The 20,142-nt window shown below is 40.6% G+C and overlaps 2 protein-coding genes across 6 annotated transcripts in view; one reads left to right on the top strand and one right to left on the bottom strand.

Moving 5' to 3' along the window:
• AMPD3 (adenosine monophosphate deaminase 3) overlaps positions 1–1,941 on the top strand; it is a 30,123-nt gene extending 28,182 nt beyond the window's left edge. For all 3 annotated transcript variants that reach the window (XM_030240316.2, XM_009102260.4, XM_030240315.2), the window contains exons 14-15: positions 491–601; positions 1,519–1,941. In XM_030240316.2, the coding sequence (XP_030096176.1) occupies positions 491–601; positions 1,519–1,695 (288 nt within the window). In that variant the 3' untranslated portion in view covers positions 1,696–1,941. The remainder of the gene's footprint in view (positions 1–490; positions 602–1,518) is intronic.
• Positions 1,942–7,198: 5,257 nt separating this feature from the next.
• On the bottom strand, positions 7,199–20,019 carry RNF141 (ring finger protein 141). Of its 3 annotated transcripts, none has more exons than XM_030240218.2 (6): positions 19,945–20,019; positions 17,875–18,074; positions 16,292–16,400; positions 15,114–15,295; positions 12,034–12,141; positions 7,199–10,460 (listed from the first exon to the last, which is right to left on the bottom strand). In XM_030240218.2, the coding sequence occupies exons 2-6, from the start codon at positions 18,057–18,059 to the stop codon at positions 10,310–10,312; spliced, it is 735 nt and encodes a 244-aa protein (XP_030096078.1). In that variant the 5' UTR covers positions 18,060–18,074; positions 19,945–20,019; the 3' UTR covers positions 7,199–10,309. The 3 variants fall into 3 exon arrangements, with proteins under 3 accessions (XP_030096078.1, XP_030096079.1, XP_050830897.1); XM_030240219.2 differs by having other exon boundaries at positions 19,867–20,014; XM_050974940.1 differs by lacking the exon at positions 19,945–20,019 and adding an exon at positions 19,285–19,816.
• Between the last annotated feature and the right edge of the window lie 123 nt (positions 20,020–20,142).

The following is a 20,142-nucleotide window of genomic DNA, read 5'->3' as shown; positions in this document are numbered from 1 at the left end:
TGCTGGCCCGGGACACGGAGCTGCTGCTGCTGGCCGGGGCACGGTGCGGTCACACGGAGCTTGCCAGGTGCTGGGCTGGGCCGGCCCGCCCGGGCCCCACCCGCCCGCCCGGCATAGGAGGGCCGGAGCGAGAAATTGCCCTGCTCCCTGTCCGTGGGCAAAGTCACTCAGGCTTTACAACTGGGTGCTCCAGGGACCTGTGTACCCTGGGGGCTCCTTTGGCATTGCCTAAGAAATGCCTCCAAGGATCTGGACTGCACACTCCAGTTTCATAGACTAAGCCAACTGGATACCCAGTGCCTATTAATTATTAACCAGTAGTCCTTGGGAAATTTGAAATAGTAGTAGTTGTGATTTTAAAGTTTCAAACTTCTAATTTTTCACAGCTGTCTAAAGAGCATGTATAAAATCCTTACTAGTAATGAGTATGTATCCCCATTTATATCTTATTTACATATAATTTAGTATCAAATGTACTTTGGTGCTGCAGGAAGCTCTCATGGAAGAATATGCTATTGCAGCTCAGGTGTGGAAACTAAGCACGTGTGACTTGTGTGAAATAGCAAGAAACAGCGTTCTACAGAGTGGACTGTCAGATAAAGTAAGTATGGCTGGAAAACCTCTCCTGTGGATATTAAGAAGTCAATAGTCTGAGCACTGAATAGCAGGTGCTGAGTGATGTATTTGTGCACATCCCTGTCCTCTTTTCCATAAATGGTCACAAACTATCTGCTATGCAGTCTTACATTACAAGTAAAGTATTAATATTACTTTTCCCCATTAGCTTTGTTTTGGAATTCTCAAAATATGTAGAGAGACCAGATGTCTGTTTATACTCAGTTCTCCTTGCAGTTACAAACTTTTAATTATTTGGGTGATATCCTTCTGCCAGTGATTTTCTGCATCATGTCTTAGCATTAAGTAAAAACAAACTGCCTGTCATTAAGACATGTTTTTTTACTTAAAAGATATTTACTGCAGAAAATATTCTGGTTTAGATAGGCAGTCAGATTAGATTAAATTCCCTTTTGGCTTGAAAATTTTATACAGCCAAGGCTTTCTCTAGGACTTACTTTAGAGTGTTCTCTCTTCTGTGTCACTTTTGAACATTTCTCTGAAGGAACTGGTATTTGAAGGGGCTTCATGAGTATATTCTGTTGCTTCTTCCAATATTCCCTGCTGACAACTACTCATTTTCCTCTTGTGTGACATTTAACCAACAAAAACGACCTAAGCCTCTTTTTGTCCTCTCACATGCAAGATGTGGCAGTGAAGGCTGAACACTAACACAGAGGGTTTTAGCAAGCCAGACTGAGTGCACTTTTGAGTGATTATATGGATAAACTTTGGCCTTAAAATCTCCTAAACTGGTTAAGACTCTGAGGAAGAGTTCAACGGCCAGCTGGTTCAAACTGCTCTTTTCACTTGTACTGGACTCATTCAGCTAACACTTATTCCTGCAATAAGTCAAAGCAGTTGAACTGACTTCTTCCTTTTGACTTTTAATCCCGTTCACAGGAAAAGCAGAAATTCTTAGGGGTGAATTATTGCAAGGAAGGGCCTGAGGGAAATGACATTCGAAAGACAAATGTTGCCCAGATCCGGATGGCCTTCAGGTACGAGACTCTGTGCAATGAACTCAGCTTCCTGGCTGATGCCATGAGAACAGAAGATATTTCTACTCTGTCCAAGTAGTTACAAACTCAGAGAAACCAGAGTTTATGTTCCTCTTAAGCAGGATAAGATGCTAATTAACCTCAAATCGCCTTTGATGCTACAGAGACATAACTGAACAGTCCAGAGACAAAGGGAGTATCTGTGGAAGGTAAACAGCGTTTGCCGTCGCCTGTTACTGCGTTATTCTCGTTGCAAAGATTTTGGTTTCTACGAACATTAGGCTTTTTAAGATTGCTGTAAATATTAAATGCAAACTCAGAATCATGTACTGTTTGTTTCATACTGTCTTAACTGTGCCCTGCTGTGTAGCCTGGGAAACCAGAGAGAGTATCTGTAGAGCAGCTGTGCTGTGCACCTGAGGATCCCACAGAGGCTGACAGCACGCGCCCACCTGGGTTGGTCCTGCAAGTCTCAATACCAGTCATGGCTTTTAACACTTTTAAGTTTAACCTTTTTTTTTTTTCATTAGCAGTTTTTATGGGGTCCAGAATTTTGAGGCTACCCTTTCATTCTGGAAGGTGTTCTGACACAGTTTTTAACTCAATGTTTCAGCAGTTACACTAGAAAACAAGAAAAACCAACATCGGGTAATCTTGTTCAATGACTAATTAATTCCTGTTGTTATGTAGGATGTCAGTGAAGAACAGCAGATGAATGCTTTTTAATCTAGCAAATGGAAAACATGCTGTCAAAATCACTATTATACATTGTAATGAGTCTAATGAAAATTTTGCCTTGAAAGTTGAGAACACTTTTTTATTGCTTTGTAATGGGAATATGTGGATATGCCCGTTCAAATTATTTAGAAATTTATGCAGATAATTCTGGTTGCATGTAAAGAGAAATTTTTTACTTGAAAAAGGGAAGTGTTCTTATGAATCAGTGGTAGAAATGCCAGACCTGGTTCTGGTCCTACTTCTGACATATTTTTACACATTTGTTTTAGTCTGTATTTTAGTCAACTACAGCTGAATGGGAAGTCAAGCTGTCTATTTATACAGAAGCCAGCCCACTTGAAATCTGTCATTTCAAATCATGGTATGTTATGTTAAACTATTTGTTTATGAGGAAGTGGTTAGTAAAATACAGCTACTGGAGTATTTATCACTTTCAATCCTCTTTCTGTTTCATCATCTTTATGACACTACTTCAGAAAGGATTAAAGGTGATAACATGATGGCAGCTATGTACTGTAGAAGCTGCACACAGTTTCACACCAAAAAAGACTCGAGGCTGGGGAAGTCCTGGCCTGTGAGTACCGCAGAGCAATTCAGTTCAAGGGCCTGCAGTCCCTGAGGCAGGATCTGAGCCCAGGGTTAGACCCTTAGCTGTCTAATATCCTGCACAGGGACACTGGGCTCCTTCAAACAAGCATTCAGCATTAATGCATAAAAAGCCTGTAACTGATACTGGCCCATCTAGGTTCACCTGACTTTGAACCCTGCATGTTGTGCTCAGCCAGATGTCTTGTGCCACTTCTATTTCCTAGGCAAGGCCCCTCTCCTGTGCAAGGAAATGGCACTGAAGTAGGGGAAGGAGGAATTCCTTATCACTTCCTATAGCTGTGCAGCCTTGCAAGAACACCCCAAGAGAGAGATAAACCTAAAGATGTCAGGAAGCAGCCTGGAATTCAGGCTGCTCTGAGGGAGTCCAAGGTACATGAGGGAGAGCTCTGGCTATCCACCTACCATCAAAGTTAGCCAATGTCATGCAGAGGGAGCTGCAGTAATTGCTTTTCATCCAAAACCAGGGCTGCAGACAGGTGGTGGGAATTCGACTTCTGCTCTTCAGTGCCCCAGCCTAATGTCTACAATGTGCCACATTTTGTATTCCTTGTGCCCTAAAAATCATGTGAAACCACATTATGCTGTCCAGCTGTATGAGAGTACAATATTCCCAAGTTCTCAGTCAGCAGCCCCTCTCAGCCTCACTGTTAGGAATTTTAGCAGCTCATAGAATGAAGTCTCAGGATTGGTGTCATCTGTTTAGGATGAAGTCTGAGAAAGTGGTTTAAGCTGTTCAGCTGCATCAAATGCAAATGTCTTGTTTTCATCAGTACAACTTCCTAATAAACTGTTATCAGCATAACATTATTTGGGAAAAACATCTGCATCCAGGCTAAATAAGCAACATGCTTGGTATGAAGAATTTCAATTTTAAATATTTCCATGTGATAAACATGGCTTTACTTGGGTAGTTTCACCTATTAGTGCTGCTTTTGTTGTCACTTATATGGTTTTTTTTAGTTTCCTTAAAATTACACCAAATTTGTGTATATATTTAATACCTTTTCAGCTTTCTTTACCTCAGGTTCTAATAGGTCTGTAGCTATTATTGAAAAAAAACAACTGGATTTGCATATTCAGTGAATGGACAGTAACTGTGATTCTGACAATAACCACAGTAACACAGAAGTGGTCATGACCACAAGTTCTGCTTTCTGTGCTTTCTTGTGTGCTGCTTTTCAGGGGAAATTGGGCTTATAGCATTACATTTGGGGAAGTATAAACAGACATCCTTTCAAGTTTCCACTACTACATTTCTCCTGCTCATCCTTCAATTGGGCAAATGTTACTGATTGCCAAGTTCAGTTCTTAAACTTTGCCTTGTTTTGTTTTTTTAAAGTTGCACTTTTGTGCTAATGTGAGGCTGTTCAGAGTAACCTTGAGGGCTCAGGCTGTGGTTGGAATAAAAAGGCAGGTCCAGCACAAGTCACCGCTGTACTCACAGACTCCAGTGCAGGACAGGGCTGTGACTGATCCCCCCAGCTGTGCTGAGGTTGAACCTGGTTAGAACACAGCTGGTTTGCCTCAGGGGCTGGAAGAACATCCATCACTGCAGGTGGCAACAGGGGAAGTACTGCTGCAGGATGGAAGAACATCCTACTTGCTCTTTGCTTCATTAGGAGAGACGCTCAAACATTATTCAAGGCTTCCTTAAATCTCTTGGTTCAAAAGCATTTTATACTTTCAACCTGAAATGGTTAATTATGGTTATTTGATGTTTACAACCTATCCACGTGAACAATTCTTTCTGTTCTGTTACTTTAGCAAACTTAAAGCATTTGCTCTGCTACAGGAGAATACATTTTTTTTTCACAGCCCAGAGCCACCTTACTGTCTCATATCATTGTTCTTTATGTGTGGCTAAACATTTCTGTTCTCTTTGCCTAGTTAAAATCCAAGTCTGAAAAGGTGTCTGTAAAAACTGCTTTTTCTTTCTGTGCCTGAATTACATGATGTTTATCTTTTGCCTCTTGTGGAAGCATTAAACATTACACTAATTAATGAATTGTAAAAGAATATGGTTATGGATTTTGTGTGTATATCTCTCAAAAAAAAAATGTAGCTTCTCTCAATCTCTACATTTAAGGAGAACTAAAACCATGTGCAATTAAATTGACTAAACCTAAATAAAGCATGAAAACTGAAAAACCCTCTGGAGATAGGGAAGACAGTGAGCACTATTTAGGAGAAGAGGCTAAAGGCTTATCTGGCTTTAAACAATTCAGTATTAATGCAAAACAACCACTGCAACCTGGCATGAAGTTCTGAAAGTAAAATTGCATTGCTGCCCCCACCATCTCTTGGTGCCCACCCTGCTTCCCTGCTCATCCAAGCTGGTCCCCAGGGCAGGGCATACAGCAGATCCTGCTGATCCTGGAGCCTCATGTGGATATTGAGCTGTGAGTCAAGACACCCAGCCTGGGAGCAGGAAAGCAGCCCTGACCCTCAGGGCAGAGCAGTTCAAGGTTCTGTAATTTTGTGAGCATGCACAACAGATTTATCTGACAAAACCCAACTAAGAAGCCAGCAAGTGACAGGTTTAAATAAGTAGTATCAACACAGATATCCTGCTACAGTCACCATGACTTTTGAGGAAAAGCATAACACGAAACACTTCAGTAAGAAAGGGAGTCAAGATTTTTAGATTTCGATTAGAACATCATTCCTTTCAGTACACAAACTTTAGTTCTGTACACAAGCAGCACTGGTGAAGTACAGGAGTACAGGTTCATCTGTAACTGAGAAATGTGCATTTCTCCCCCATACCTCTCAAAGCACTGAACACCACTGTTAAACAGCAGTCTGTATAATACTGAGACACCAACACCACTGCTTCATTAGTCATTCACCATGACTGGCAGGTCTCACATAAAAAGGAGTTTTTGATTGTCTGTTAAAATGGGTCAGAACCACATCAGCATAGAAGCACAGATTGTTGTATCAAACTCCTACCTTCTTACACTTACAAATTTCAGAGGTGCAGGTTTCCAAATACTTTAGGTTTACTTTGTGAAAACACCCAGCATTTTTAAATAGCACTGAACTAAAGAAGAGTGCTCATTTAATCACCTATTGGTTTGTAGTCTTCATTCCAGCAGACACACAGTGCAAAGTTCTATCAAAGTTCACAAAACTGATAACTCCTTCTAATATTAAACCTACAAATCCCATGCCCAGTGTTTACTATTTGGATTTTGATGGCTTAGTGAGGTAAGCAAAGTTCTGCTAATGAACATCTTGGCAGCTCAGACACAAAAGCAGAATGTGCTGTCCCATCCCTCATGGCTGTAACATTGGCTGGCTCAGTGAAACGTTACCTGGTGATCACACACTGTGGTCACTGGAAAGCACACAGCCCCATCCAGGCTAATTCCAGTGACACATTCCTGCAGGAAAAGTTTCCAGTCCTTAAAGAATATTGCTATATGATAAATTCTGTGCCTTGGAATCAAGCACTGGAAGAAATGACAGTTAACAAAAATTGAAATGATATTTAAAACACGCTCATAAAGCAAAATTCTGTTCACCCACTTAAAACAGGTGAGAATAAAACCTCTGGCAAGTTATATTCAGGGATGATCCAACAACAGAAGCCCAAAGAAAATACTTAATTACTGTCATATTACTTCCATTACAGAGTGTGTGTGAATACAAAATCAAAGCATTGTGTATAGGCAGTGTAAGGATTAAGGCCAGCCAGGTTAACACACAGCTCCTACTTACATCAAATGTCCTTAGGGCTCCCTGAGGGGGCTGTTCTTCCAGGATCTAGCTGGATGCAAAGCACAAAGAACCATGGCCAGTATGTTCTTGCCAAAAAAAAAGCATTTGGCACATACAGCTCTACAGGGGTGGGATTGAACTCAGTTCCAACCTGTAACATAGAGATCTCAGTGGTTGCCCTGGTTTCCAGAACTGGAAAGAAGATGGATTAGAAAACCTTTCTAATTATGTATAGAATTTTCTTTAAAGGAAAGATAAGGAAGGTAAATACACCATTTCCCATGAGAAAAAAAAGAACCATGCCCATCACATTGATATGGTGCCTAAACTTGAAACTTAGTATATATAAAGGATTTGCTAATTGCTCTGGTACACTTGCCTCCTGCTGTGCCTGTCAACTGGTCATTTTATCCATTCTAATTTCCTGATCTGTTAATGAATTCTGTTCCCATTTCTGCCTTGGCTTCGAAAGATCCAAACAGATAAGCCATGTAACTAGACAGAGGAAAGAATTACATTAATTACATATTTTAATTCTTACATAAAATGAGGAAAAATTAGGAAAAAAATACTCCAAACCTTAGCATTCTTAGACTTTAAAATATCATCAGAAACATGATGAAATTAAGGGTAAAATAATATCACACTTCCCTGAAAATAAAAATCCTTTCCCCAAACATGCTCCTCAATATTGTCCTCTAAGAATTAGAGTTGTTTCATTTTTCCCATAATCTCAGAACGTTCCAATTTATTTGTGTACCTAGAAGAGGTCAAATCAGAGCCAGTTTCTTTTTTTGCAGAGCTGCACTGAGGTACCTTGTTGATACAACCCTTCAAAGTTTAAGAGAGCTCTGACTCACAATGCCACACTTTTAACCACACCACCTGTACAATGCAATTGTATTTGGATCAAAACTCAGTTTTCAAAATTCTGTGGTACTAAAGCCAAGAGATTCCTAAAGTTTTAAAGAACTCTAACATTTCTTCCAAAGTAACTTTATTGCACAATTCATACACAAAGTTTAATATAGTGGAATGTTCTTAGCTATTAATACCATTTCTAATGTTTAAGTTACAATTTCACTTTAAACCTGTAAGAAATGTTCACTTAACACAAGAAAGTTAATTTATTCTAATGCCCCCCACCAACAGGTATTTGCAGTAGTTCACATTTTCAAGGTCTAGCTTCTGGAACTCATTGCCATGTCCATGCCAATGGATTCCTTTTCCAAAATTGTTTGCTAAATGTTGCACTTCAGACTAAGTAATACCAATCAGTACCAAATTACTAGGGTTTCAGTATTAAAGAATCTATTTCTCCATATAACATACAGTACATATATTTTACAAGGCACACATTACAGTATCTACATCACGGCAGTGTGAATTACAGCAACTTAATTTAAAAAAGCTGTACAGAATATAAAGTTTACTTTTTCACTATTTAAATAATTTTTGCATTAGTTTATATTGTAATTGTCATTATGCTGCAATTAACAACTTGTTTGCATCATTATAAAATTACATTTTAAGAAGTTCATGTAAGTTCTCAGCACAAAGTCAACTTATAAAATCTCAGTTCAGAAGTATAATTCTTGAAGTACTTGAAAAATAAAGTTAGCTTGAGTCTTTCATTAAGTAGCTCTTTCTGTTCCAGTGATATAAAAAGTTTAAAAAATTCAAAGATTATCTGAAAGTTCTGAACATGGACTAATGCAAGCTCAAGAAGCAAAAAGAAACAAACTGGTTTGTGATTAGGAATATCTGCAGGTTTTGGTGAGAAATCCTGGGCCAGTAAAGATTTCCAGCCCAAACAACAACCACCTTTATGCAACCAAACACTCCATACATTGACTGAAGAATATCTCATTGCTATCAATGCCTTAAGAAAGGGAGAAAAAAAAATAAAAAAAGAAAAAAAGAGTTCTCAGCTATATACACTCCTAAAAGGATTTTTCCATAGGTAAATACAGATTTACACACTAAGCCATACTGGCTCTCAGATGGCAGACTCATTAAGGGTACGTTGCTTCTCTGTCTTATAACCTGTGATAAATTTGACAATGGTGTCATCAGCCAAGCTCAAACAGGTGCCACACTCTGTGCACATTCTTTAACAAATTTATGTAATTAAGTTATTTTGTAGCCAATTAAGAAAAATAACCTAAATGTGCATATCTGCATGTGCACATGCCTTTTAGTTCAGAAGCTGTCTGTGACAAAAGGACTTAAGCCTTATGGCATCATGGAATTTTAAAAGGTATGGTAAGGAAAAATGCAGTCTCACAGTAAGCAAGATTTATGCTGTTATTCCCTCAAATGCTACACTTGAATATTTTACCTTGAGGTTACTGAGTGAGAAAAAGTAGTATTTGTTAATATAAATATATATATATATAATTAATTCTCTAGAGTAGCCATTCATTTCCATAACACTATTTATGCACAAGAGGCTTAAGATGGGTTTCCTGAATACTAACAATTTTAGACTGTCTAAACTCGGCTCTTAAAGTCTTTATTCTGCTAGACACAAAATACTGTTGCACTCCAGTTGAGATATCCCTTTTCCAAGCTGTCACATGTGCATCTCAGTCCAGGCCACATTATTGTTAAAGAAGTTTCCCCCTGCTACATAAAAGCATATTGCACTTGTAGATATTAAGTAGAGCACCCTTGCTTTGATTATCACTTGTAACTCTTCATATACCTTTTAACTCTGATCTCGTCACTTCAAAAACTCAAGAGGAGCAGATAAAGCCACAGCATCAGACTAAACTACACCTTAAGTGCTAATTCAAATTCTCTTCAGATATGCCCAATGTTTAGAAATGATTTTAGCTGTTCTTTACCAAAAACTACTGAAGCTGATTTACTGTTTTTAGGATTGTGTACAATTTTTTTTTTTGTTTAATGTTTCCAAGCTAATAAGACTATGCTAAATATCATATTTAAAGAATATTCAAAGAGATTAGTCTTGTTAGAAGAATAAGGGGAAGTGCACAAGAACATTTACAGACCTGCCTACACTCTCGAGAACAGTTTTAAAATAATTAATACTAAAAGTCATAACAGATCAGATTAAGTATCTGTAAACACTAAGAGCAGCAATAACTTCCTACTGAAGAACAGGCAGTGGAACATCTTCAAGTTTCAACAGTAAAATTTCAAATTAATAACCACTAGTGCTAACTCATCATCTTTATTCACATTAGTTGTGAATAAGGGACTGCTTTTAAGGGTAGGAACTGTGAGGTCAAGCCATCTGCCACGGTTCATCTCTGTAGCAGTGCACTGCGGTGCTCAAACACCAGTTTGCAGTTGTAGTTGTGCTGTTACAAGTTGCTTCATCGAGTAGTTGAACTGTTAATTAAATCAAACGTTGTTGCTAAAGTAAACCACGTTAACGATCAAAAAGTTGCTGAAAGAACAGTTCAATCACGAGGACCGCACACACAGAGACTTGCTCAGAAACCCTGTGCTCTAGGAGAGCAGCGCAGACTCACAGCAGCCAAGAGGAGAAGGAAAGGACAGACTGTGGAAGAACGGCAAGGAGGGCCAAAACCAGATGCTGAGGAAAACAAAAGCTTCAAGTGGTTCTGCCACGATCAGCCTGGTGGGCAGGGTCAGGGTCTGTGGGGCTGCCCAGCCTCATCCACCATGTTAAGGATGTAAGTGGCAATGTCATCTTCTGTAGGGGCCTCTGACACCACCCAGGAATCTCCTGCCCCAGTCACCTGCCGGCGGCACACGGGACAGTTTCTGTGCCTGTCGCTCCTGTTGGGAAGGCACAGAAATGAGTGGTTTTCACTGATGGTCTTTTGCTGGCCAGAAAAAGCCAAAAGAGCCCCCAAAAGGACAAACAAAACCCAAACAAAAACCAACCCAGTGAGAACTTCAACAATGATCACATTAACTGGATTAGGCCACCTATCTATTTTGTTTGTTTAAAAACTTCTTTCTTTGTGAGGAAGACTTCTGAATGCAGCTGCATTCTTTGAGTGAAAATTTGGAATCATGTTCCTCCTAATCCTCTGCTCAGGTCAGACAGGATACCTGGCTACCTGGCCAGAAAGTTTAAATGGAAATTCACTGTCTAAATTAATTCTTCCTATCTTCAGGAATTCAGCTGAGGTCCTTAGAAACCAATCTCCACAGGCTTCCTAGATAAAGAGAAGGAGCTTTTTCCTGGGTCATGCAGCCCCACAGAAATTTAGAACTGGTCCCTTGGAGTCCCAACTCCCTCCACCATCTTGGGGGTCCCCAACACTTATGTTTGAGCTGGGAGCCTCTGTTATGCCTTAAGAGGAGATCAACCTTAACAATTGCAGACAAAAAAAAAAAAAAAAAAAGGCATGGTGCAGCTGGAACTTAGTGAGGAGTTCAGCTGATTCATCAGGCAAAGCAGTGTAAAATCCACTCTCCAGCACAGTCACTAAAGTAAGCCCTGTCCTGCTGATAGATGTTAGGACATTTTCCCAGAAGAGAGAAGTTACTTGCTGTATTCTGAGATCCAGCGATTTTTACTATGTTTTTCCCTTGTGGAAGCCTGGCGTTTGTAACAAGAGTAACTTCCTTGGTAAGTGTTTCAAAAAGCCATAAAAAAAATTCTTATGCCCAAATTATATGTAAACCCATTTGTGTTAACTAGCCAAAAAACTCCTTTTTTAACAGAGCAGGCCTGTGTCCCCTAATGACAGACTGCCAGGACACTTCCCTAATCCTTGAAGGCCTGCATGGTCAGACAGGAGCTGTGTTCCTCCACAAAGGAATTTTCCTCTCCCACTTTTCCAAGAACTGGTGTAACAGAGATGCAGAAGCTGAAAAGGTGTTCAATTTACTGTGAAGCTGAACATTGTAAGCTACACGTTATATACCTAAGTTTGAAGGTGCTACCATAAAGAAGAAATATCTTTCTTGAAGAGTCTGATATAGTTAAATCAGTAAATTGTATGCTATTTATTTGAAGTGAAAGCATAACATAGGGGAAAAATAACCTCTGATAGTTATTTCCCAAGTAAGTGTCAGTCCAACTTGCTTTCATATTTGCAGTCTTAACAAGCCTTAAATGAGATTTGTGAAACATAACATGCCAGCATCTGCATATACCATCTTCTCAAGTTTCTGAGCAAGACTGTAACAATTAAATTTTAGAAGAATAAAAATATGTAAGAAATTAAAAATCAAATGCTGAACAGCATTTTCACATCTGTTTTACAAAATTTCCTGCCTTTCTTTTGCTTCAGCCTGCTTTTACTCAATTTTAAATTATATGGCAACCATAGAATCTGTCAAATCAAACTGAAACATGCATACTATAAAATAATGAATATCCTTTCATCTATATTACCATTTATCAATGCATTTCTGGCAGAAACTGTGAGCACACGGTAGGATTAGATCAGCACGCCCATCCATGCAGATGCAACATTCCTCTTCGTCTGTCAGCTGTTTAACCCTGCAGAAGAGAGAGAAGGCACTGTTTTCTTCTTCCAGATGTTTGATATTTATGCTCCAGTAACTACACCAGTTACTACATTTTTCATAATAATGATGGCCAGAAAGAAACACCTGTGCTTTTAATTTGTGAATGGACTACTCATGTCATCCCAGCTTATGTCAGCAGTGAACTAAACTAAGCCAGAATGTGCATTTATTTTTTGTGTCAGGTTTTTGTGTTAGTATTTGTGTCAGGTGCTTTTGGTGTTGTCAAGGGTTCTGTAAATTCCTTTTCATATCAACAAGGAAGTGTGAGGAGTTATAACTGTTTCATATCACATGACCACTGTTTACATTAAAGGCAGGAGAAGAACCTGCCTTCCTGTCACTGCACCTTAGCCTGAACTAATTAATAATGAACTTTGCCAAATATCTGTGTGCTGGTTTATATCCTAGACAAAAACATGCATGTCAAGAGGATCACTACCAGAAAGCAGGGTCACTCATTTCACATGGCATCAAAATGCCAGGAGCTGAACTACTCACTAGATTGAAAAGGCTGATTTTTAGCTTGCAATATGCTCCATATGAGTGCTCCTCAAATTAGGACTCTCAAGATGACTATTACCACAGCTTTTCCAGTTAAACTCTCAGGTGTTTCTGTTGGTGGGGAATTTTAAAAATTATCTCACTACCCAAGACAGATGTTGACATTTTATATCTTTTTCCCAAATATTATATATCTTTATCCAATGTTCTTATCAGGAGTATCTCAAACACTGGCACCATCAAGACTTATCAAGTGCAAAAGGCTTCAGAGAATCCTCAGCTTTCAGTGCCCTAACCAGACATGTAAAGTTTGCAATTTTATAGTCACAGCTCACTTTCAAAGCAACCAAGGAAGTGTTCTAAAATGTCTGGGTTTTCCAGTAACTGTAATTTGGGAATCCCTGTTCTGACCTGAGGGAGAGAGATGGCATTTCAGGAGTTAATCCACCTTAATGACTATTGACCAGACAATTTTTGCTTAGGTATCTAAGGGAGCCTGTCAAATATAGATTCTTTTTTAACTCGTACAGAATAGCCACCTACTGAATGGCAGTCAACATGCCTTTGTTTTATCTTTCAGTAATTCCTTGGGGTTTCCTTTTCAATTTGCTTTTGAAGAAATTACTTTAAAATGACAGATTTTTTTTTACAGGTGGTAGTTTGCATACAATGAGGACAGCAGTTTTCAAGAAGGCTGCTCACTGTGTTCTTTAGACCTGTTCCCTTCTCATCTTCCTCCCTGATGCAATTCTGAGTCCTAACCTTTAATAGCACTTGAATTTTTGAGATTTGCTGGTGTCTATACAAGCAATTATACAAGGCCTATTTGTAAAGTTTCTGCAAAGTCAGCTTTAGTCACAGTACTAAGTTCCTGAAGAAACAGTAAAATAAAGGAGTGACAGACAAAGGAAATGCTTATCTCTTTGTTATCAGAAAGCATAAACCACTTAGGCGTATTTTGAATGCTCTGAATAGGAAGTGGATGTTGTAGAGATATGGGCTATTATTCCAGAGGGAAAAGTTAAGAAGAATTGAACAGATAACACTTGCTATTTTTAGATAGTGAGGGCTGACTTTGCAGAGCTGAAAAATGTCTGAAGGTGAGAAGAACTGAGGCAAATGGGTGGTTATCACTGAAAAATATACAGAAGACTTCATTGGTGTAGAATACTTGAAGGTGCTTCAGCTTATATTTTCCTTAGTAACTTGAGAAACTTGGTTAAGACACAAGCTCACCAAACTGTATCATATTAGCAAAGTATCCTCTGTTTTTATTTATGACTGATACTGCCTCAAGTAACAAAGTTTACAAACAAGGATGCTCATCTCCTCCGTCTCCAAGTCTGAAAAACTGAAAAAGAAACTCACATGGGAAAACTTTTCTTTCCCTCATTGACTTTAGCAATATATAAAGTTGTTTTGCCTAAGTATCTGGGGTGTATGTTGTTTGATTTGTCTGTTTGAAGCAAAGACCATTTCCAGAAAAATGTGTGTTCTGGTATAACCTTAAAGCAATTTTCCTGTTCTTTCACAAACATGTTCACAATTTACAGGAAATTAAATGAAATCAAAACAATACATTCTACAATCCACTGACTTAGAAAAACAAGAGGGCTCTGTGAAGTGACAACAGAGTTGACCCCTTTTTCCTTTCAACAGCTGAAGAGTGACACTCAGGCTGTTAATGAAAATACCTGGCTGCCAGCTCTTCACTGGTGAACACAGAGAACTCTACCATTTACTACCTTTTCTTGTAAAACCTAGCTCAACCTCACTTTAAACTGAGTTAGGACCATGAATGTATTCAGGAAAAGGAAGGAATTACTGGTAGCAGCAACACTTCCACACAGGGAAAGGGTGACAGGCTTCTTGCTTTTACATTCAGTTTGAACTCAAGTTATTGCAGGTGTTGACCTCAGTCTTTTGTTTTTCCTCTGGTTAACAAAGCAGAAGGTCAACATGAGTGAGACAATTCACATTTTTCCAGTCTTGCAAGTTAAATTATTACCATAATGGATGGGTTTCTAGTGGCAACAGATGGGAACTTCCACATGCCAAAATGTAAGAGGAAGAGAAAATTTAAGTGGAACAATAACAAAATCTGTTTAAACAAACAGTGTCAAACACCCTGGATTTGTAGCTGCAGCTGATTCCGTTTCCTCCTGTTCCCTTATTCAGGAGATTCAACATATACTATGTTTCTACTAGAACTGATGTCTAAAAGGGTTGTTCTGAAGCTAAGGTATGGCAGCACCATATTTCAGGATTTAACTCAAGTGCACTGCAGTTCCCTTGGTGCAAGGGAAAGTGCCTGACCCTGTTTGTGATGGTACAAAGCTCTGCAGCTATCAGGAGTGAGCAGTTCTCATCAGCAGGTATTTGTAGTTCCGGTTTGAAGCACAACTCCCAAAATGCTTATGCTGTAATTGTGTATCAAAATACCTTCCCATCCACAAGCTGGCCTGACACGAAGACAGAGACCTCCAACTCTCAGCAGCTTCTTCAGAAGTATCACTCTGTGCAAGAACTCCTGCTGCTTGACTGGTGATGTCTTTATAAAGTTGAGTGAACTGATATAAGTTCAAGATTCTGGAAGCTTCCACGATGCCACTTGTTTTATTTATCTTAAGATATGAGAATTGTTTACAATTACTTATCAGGCTTTAACTTGGCATTGCTCAGAATGTTTGTACAGCACTGCAGTTCTCATGTAAGGCAGTAGTCTCCTTCCTAAGTGTCCTTCACCACATTAACAAGCTGCAGTCTGCCTCAGCAAGAGTCAGGACTGGCCACAGCTGTTGCAGAGTGAGGAACACCACAGGCAGCACCACAATTTTAGGGCAAGGCAATTGCCATCACTACTCAAATGGATTCAGGTGTGAGTAGGGACTTAACACCCAAAGAAATGGGCTGAACTTAGAAGCAAGCACAGGATAATCAGTCATTTGATTCACATTGCCTACAGTGATGGTTGCCTTAATGAAAACTAGGAGTAAACAGAAAAGTATCAATTGTTGGTTTCAAACAGAGTTTGAGGGTTGGCTTGCTTAACCACACGTTAAGATTGGTCAGGGGATTCAAGATCATTAAAGGACTTTAATGATAGGATAGAGAGGGGAAAATCTCCTTACTAGACAGAGCAAATTTCATAAGCTTAAGTGTTTTAATTTTTGTCATAAATTAAAAAACTTAACCTTTAGATTGGTTTTCTAAGGGATCAGACTATGTAGAGGCACACTAGATCAACTGATAATGCCTAAAAGAACTGATTAATTTCTACTACTAATTTCAAAATTTACAGTTGGCAGTTTGTGGTACCATTCGATTACTTGACCTCACAAATCACCTGCATTTGTGACTAAAGGGCTGTAAGTCCTTTAGTCACAAAGGAAGGCTCCACTGGAAGGCATCTCTCCTTTAAACTTAGTTATAAAAATGTTTTTGTTGCCATGCTTTTTGCAGAAACTTAGAATTTAGACTTAATTTATCTCCAGCAGCATCTTTGAATACATCATCTGTATCAAAACACATGTAGCAGGTGTTGGATTTTACAAGTAAAACTGACAGTCCTCAAATCTGTGCATACAAACTGGCCATCAGATTAAAATGTTCACACTTACTTTGGTGCATATTATCCTAACGATCACCTTCCAGAAAGCAGAAGAATCAGACCCAGGCTGCACTTCAAATAACAGATGTTTGTCTTGTCCAGAAGCCAGTTTTGCAGTACTGAAACAAAGCAACATCAGTTTAAAGGCATGTGCTGGACCTGCAAAGATCAGCAGCCTCAGCCAAGTGCAATTATTTACGGTTCACCTGTCTGCTCTCTATCCTTAAAAGAGATTTTAGCAATACTGCCCAGGGGCATCAAATTATAGAGTAATGTCATTCTTAGCATGTCATTGAATACACAATCCATTTCACTTCAAACTGCTCAGCAAACTTCAGAAAATGCTGTGCAAATCTTCTGATCCAGCATCAGCCAGCAGGTGTACTTTATAGACATGTAAATTCATATATACTCTCACTGTTTATTACACTAATCACACAATCTCTTCTCCAATCTGAAAAGGTTATTTCCTCAACTGGTATGTAAAAAAAAAAAGCCTGTGAGTACCAACATATGATGATGAGGTGTATTTCTGTTAGTATATTTTAATAATGAGATAGTCAGGTGAATGTGTTAGGTGGCCTAAGATTTGTTTCTTTAACAGAACACAGACACAACATTCTATTCCACAAAAATCAGAATACATTCAGGCTTAAGTAAACACTGGAAAGAAAGAAGCCATTTGAATAACAGTAGTTTGGAGTGAATGATACTAATATATGCCTGGAGTCTCAGCAAAACATCAGGTTATGTTCTTCAAAATCTGTTTAGGTGTCTACCCAGAAGACAGCTGAGTGTTTTTCAAGGTCATTCACAAAAGTATGACCCTCTCCAAGACAATTTCTAAACTGAATACAAATTCACATTTTAATAAAACAGCAAACATTACAAAGCCCTTATTCAGTGTGTGCATGTTTCCACTTCCCTTTATCACTCTCACTGTATACCATAAACACAGGCTAAAAATGACAGCACTGCTTTTTTGCTCATTTCCTTTTACTGTTATTGTACTGGTCTAGCAAAAGGCAGGCTATGAAAAATCTGACAAAAAAACAGCCTTTTGTTTGGGATTATCTAGGTCACTGGTTTGGGACAGTAAGACACATCCTTAATGAGGAGCAGCCTGGCATGTCTGCAGAAGTGGCAGGGATGGTCACCAACATTTCTGTCTCAAGTGCCACGCTCCTCATGCAGATCTGCTGTCCCTACCAGCCCCCTGCTTCTCCTTCCTACCCAAAGTGACAAGCAGAGGAAGCAGCATTGCATCTTCAGGTGGAAGGGAGAACAATAAGGGACACATGTGACACTAACAAAAACATGACTCTAAATCACCTCTTGTGACCTTCTAAGGAGAGCAACACTTGCTGGAAGAAGAGTACTGCAGAGAAGTGAATTTAAGGAGGAGAAAAGGCTTTGGTTTTGAAGTGTAATTTCAACCATTATAAAAAACATAAAGAAGTGAAGGATAATTTGAAAACCATCAGGCCAGTTCTGGCTTAGCCAGCACACAACAATATATTGTATACAAGGTCTCTGTAAAACACAAAAAAAAAAAAAAAAAAAAAAAGGAAAAAGAAGCAAAGTAAGGCTTACATATCATTGAGTTCAGCTACTCTTCCCAGAAACTCTTCATAGGTTAGGAAACCACTTTCTTGAACCAAAGAGGCATGCTTTGCTACTTTTTCTGGCAACTTGTTAATTACAGTTTGAGTGTGGTTTGAAATCTGTTGACCCATGGTGAAGCTCTTCACCTCAGTTTTGTAGAGAGAAGTTCTCATTCACTTGTAGAGTCTCTGCCAAAAATATTTGAGAGTTACATTTGTGTGTTTGTGAATGGCTACTCCCTCACTTTCTTTTAGCTACAGTAATAATTCCACAAGTAACACAACCTGAATAGTTAGATCAGAAACAACACAGAACACTTCAAAGAGTCTGGAATGTGGCATTATAATCTTACTAAAAATGTACTATTTTGCTTACAGCAATACTTAAATTAAATTGAGATAACTTTCCACACAGGTTCAGCTCCAACACACACATATATAAATACATTCAATGGAATGGGAAAAAAAAATCTTAAGATGACAATGGTAATTTATGACAATGTTTATTCTAAATATTTGTATGTGCGAATATCAGAATGCCTGCAAATAAGCACATCAATGTCTGTTTATACATAGACACATTAGGAATCAGCTTTCTCACATCCAACTTTCATTGGCAGATCAAAAGAACTCCCACAGCATTCTGAATTGGTAAGCCAAGGAATCCATGTCAGTATAAACCAATTTAGAGACCTCCCTATCCACACAAAACACTCAACTTCAGGCTGTATTACAGAACTGACTTGCTCAAATGTCTCCAACTCCAAATTACTTAATCTTTCCTTCACACCCAAATCTTTTTCCCCAAAAGTCTGCTGAAGGATTAATGCAATGCCCTCTGAGTATTTATCTACTTACTCCCCTTGATCCCCCTGCATTTGACTTCCACCAAAATGCCTCTTTGCAGAGTTCATTGTTTGTCAAGCAAACCAGTTGTGTCAGGCCCTTTTAAGACTTCTAGGTATGCAGGTGTGTGAGGGCAAGGGAACTGCAGAACATCCACCTAAACTCACACACGGAGCAGTCTGACATGAGCTGCGTTACAAACTCCTGAAGGGAAACATCACAGAGAAAGGAGCACTTTGTCCTGCAGGTAGCTGCAGCAGCACTTGGGCTTAACCACGCCCAGAACAAAATTTACAGCTGTTGAGATCTCACCACGGTGCGAGAAAAACACAGCACACCAAGCGAGCATACTGAAGTACTATGCAATTTCACCACAGTAAGATTCCAATTTATGGCCGGAATTGTAACCAAATTCTGTTCCCACACAGATATGCTCCCCCTGCAGCCACTTTTCTCCTTCCCGATAAGGCTCCAGCCGCCTCCCACCCCGCTCTCCGGGGAGCGTTCGGTGAGCACACACCCAGGCCCACACGACAACAGCACAACCCGTCACCTTGCGGACATCTCCTCCCGGATCTCCCGGGCTTGCGCTCCCCGAGCTTCTCAGGGAGCACCGTGCCTCCTGCGGGGCTGCCGAGCTCAGCACCTAAAGCCCATCACTGAAAAGTTTGGGGAGAAACACCTGCGAGGATGTTTGCAGAACTGGATATCGGATAAAGTTTCACCCCGAGAGTGGTCGAGCACTGAACTTTACCACGGAAGTGGTCACCAAGCATGAGAAAGTTCAAGAAGCGTTTGGACAACACTCTGAGGCACATGGGGTGAATCTTGGGGTGTCCTGTGCAGGGACAGGAGCTGGAGACTTTGATCCCTGTGAGACCCTTCCAACAAGGCGCGGTACGAAATGTTCCCTATTGTTCATCCTTCAAGACCCCACACATCCCGCGTCACCCGCAGACGGACGAGGCACCCCCAGCGGCGCGGACGAGCCCGGGCACGGCCCCTCACGGCCCAGGGGCGCCCCGCCCGCCCTTCCCCGGTGCCGGCCCTCAGCGGCGAGCGCAGGACGGGCCGCGCTCAGCCCGGCTGCGTCACGGCCGCCCCGCCCGCTCCCCCCGCCCGGCCCTGCCCGCACCCGCCGGCTTCCCCCGGGCCAGGCTTTGCCCTCAGCGCCGAGGGGCGGCGGGGGGCGGGTCCCGCCCGCCCCGCTCACCGCATCCCCGGCACGTCCCGCGGAGGAGCCGCCGCCGCCCCACGGGCACCGCAGCGCCGCGGCCGCTCCCCCGCGCCGCGCAGGCGCGCGCTCGGCGGCGGCGCGCGGGGGTGACGCAAGCGCGGGGCTCGCGCCGTTGCTGGGACACGGCGGACGCGGGGCCGAGAGCGGGGCCCGGGCGGCTCTGCCCGCACCGCC

Source organism: Serinus canaria, chromosome 5 (genome assembly GCF_022539315.1).
Source record: "Serinus canaria isolate serCan28SL12 chromosome 5, serCan2020, whole genome shotgun sequence".
NCBI classification, from domain to species: domain Eukaryota; kingdom Metazoa; phylum Chordata; class Aves; order Passeriformes; family Fringillidae; genus Serinus; species Serinus canaria.
This window is presented reverse-complemented; position numbering and strand designations above follow the sequence as displayed.

Coding starts and splice junctions, on each gene's coding strand:
- RNF141 (XM_030240218.2), bottom strand. CDS start 18,059: ATGAGAACTTCTCTCTACAAAACTGAGGTGAAGAGCTTCACCATGGGT. Junction 15,296..16,291: donor TTAGGATAATATGCACCAAA/GTAAGTGTGAAC, acceptor TCATATCTTAAG/ATAAATAAAACAAGTGGCAT. Junction 12,142..15,113: donor GCCAGCTTGTGGATGGGAAG/GTATTTTGATAC, acceptor TCTCTTCTGCAG/GGTTAAACAGCTGACAGACG.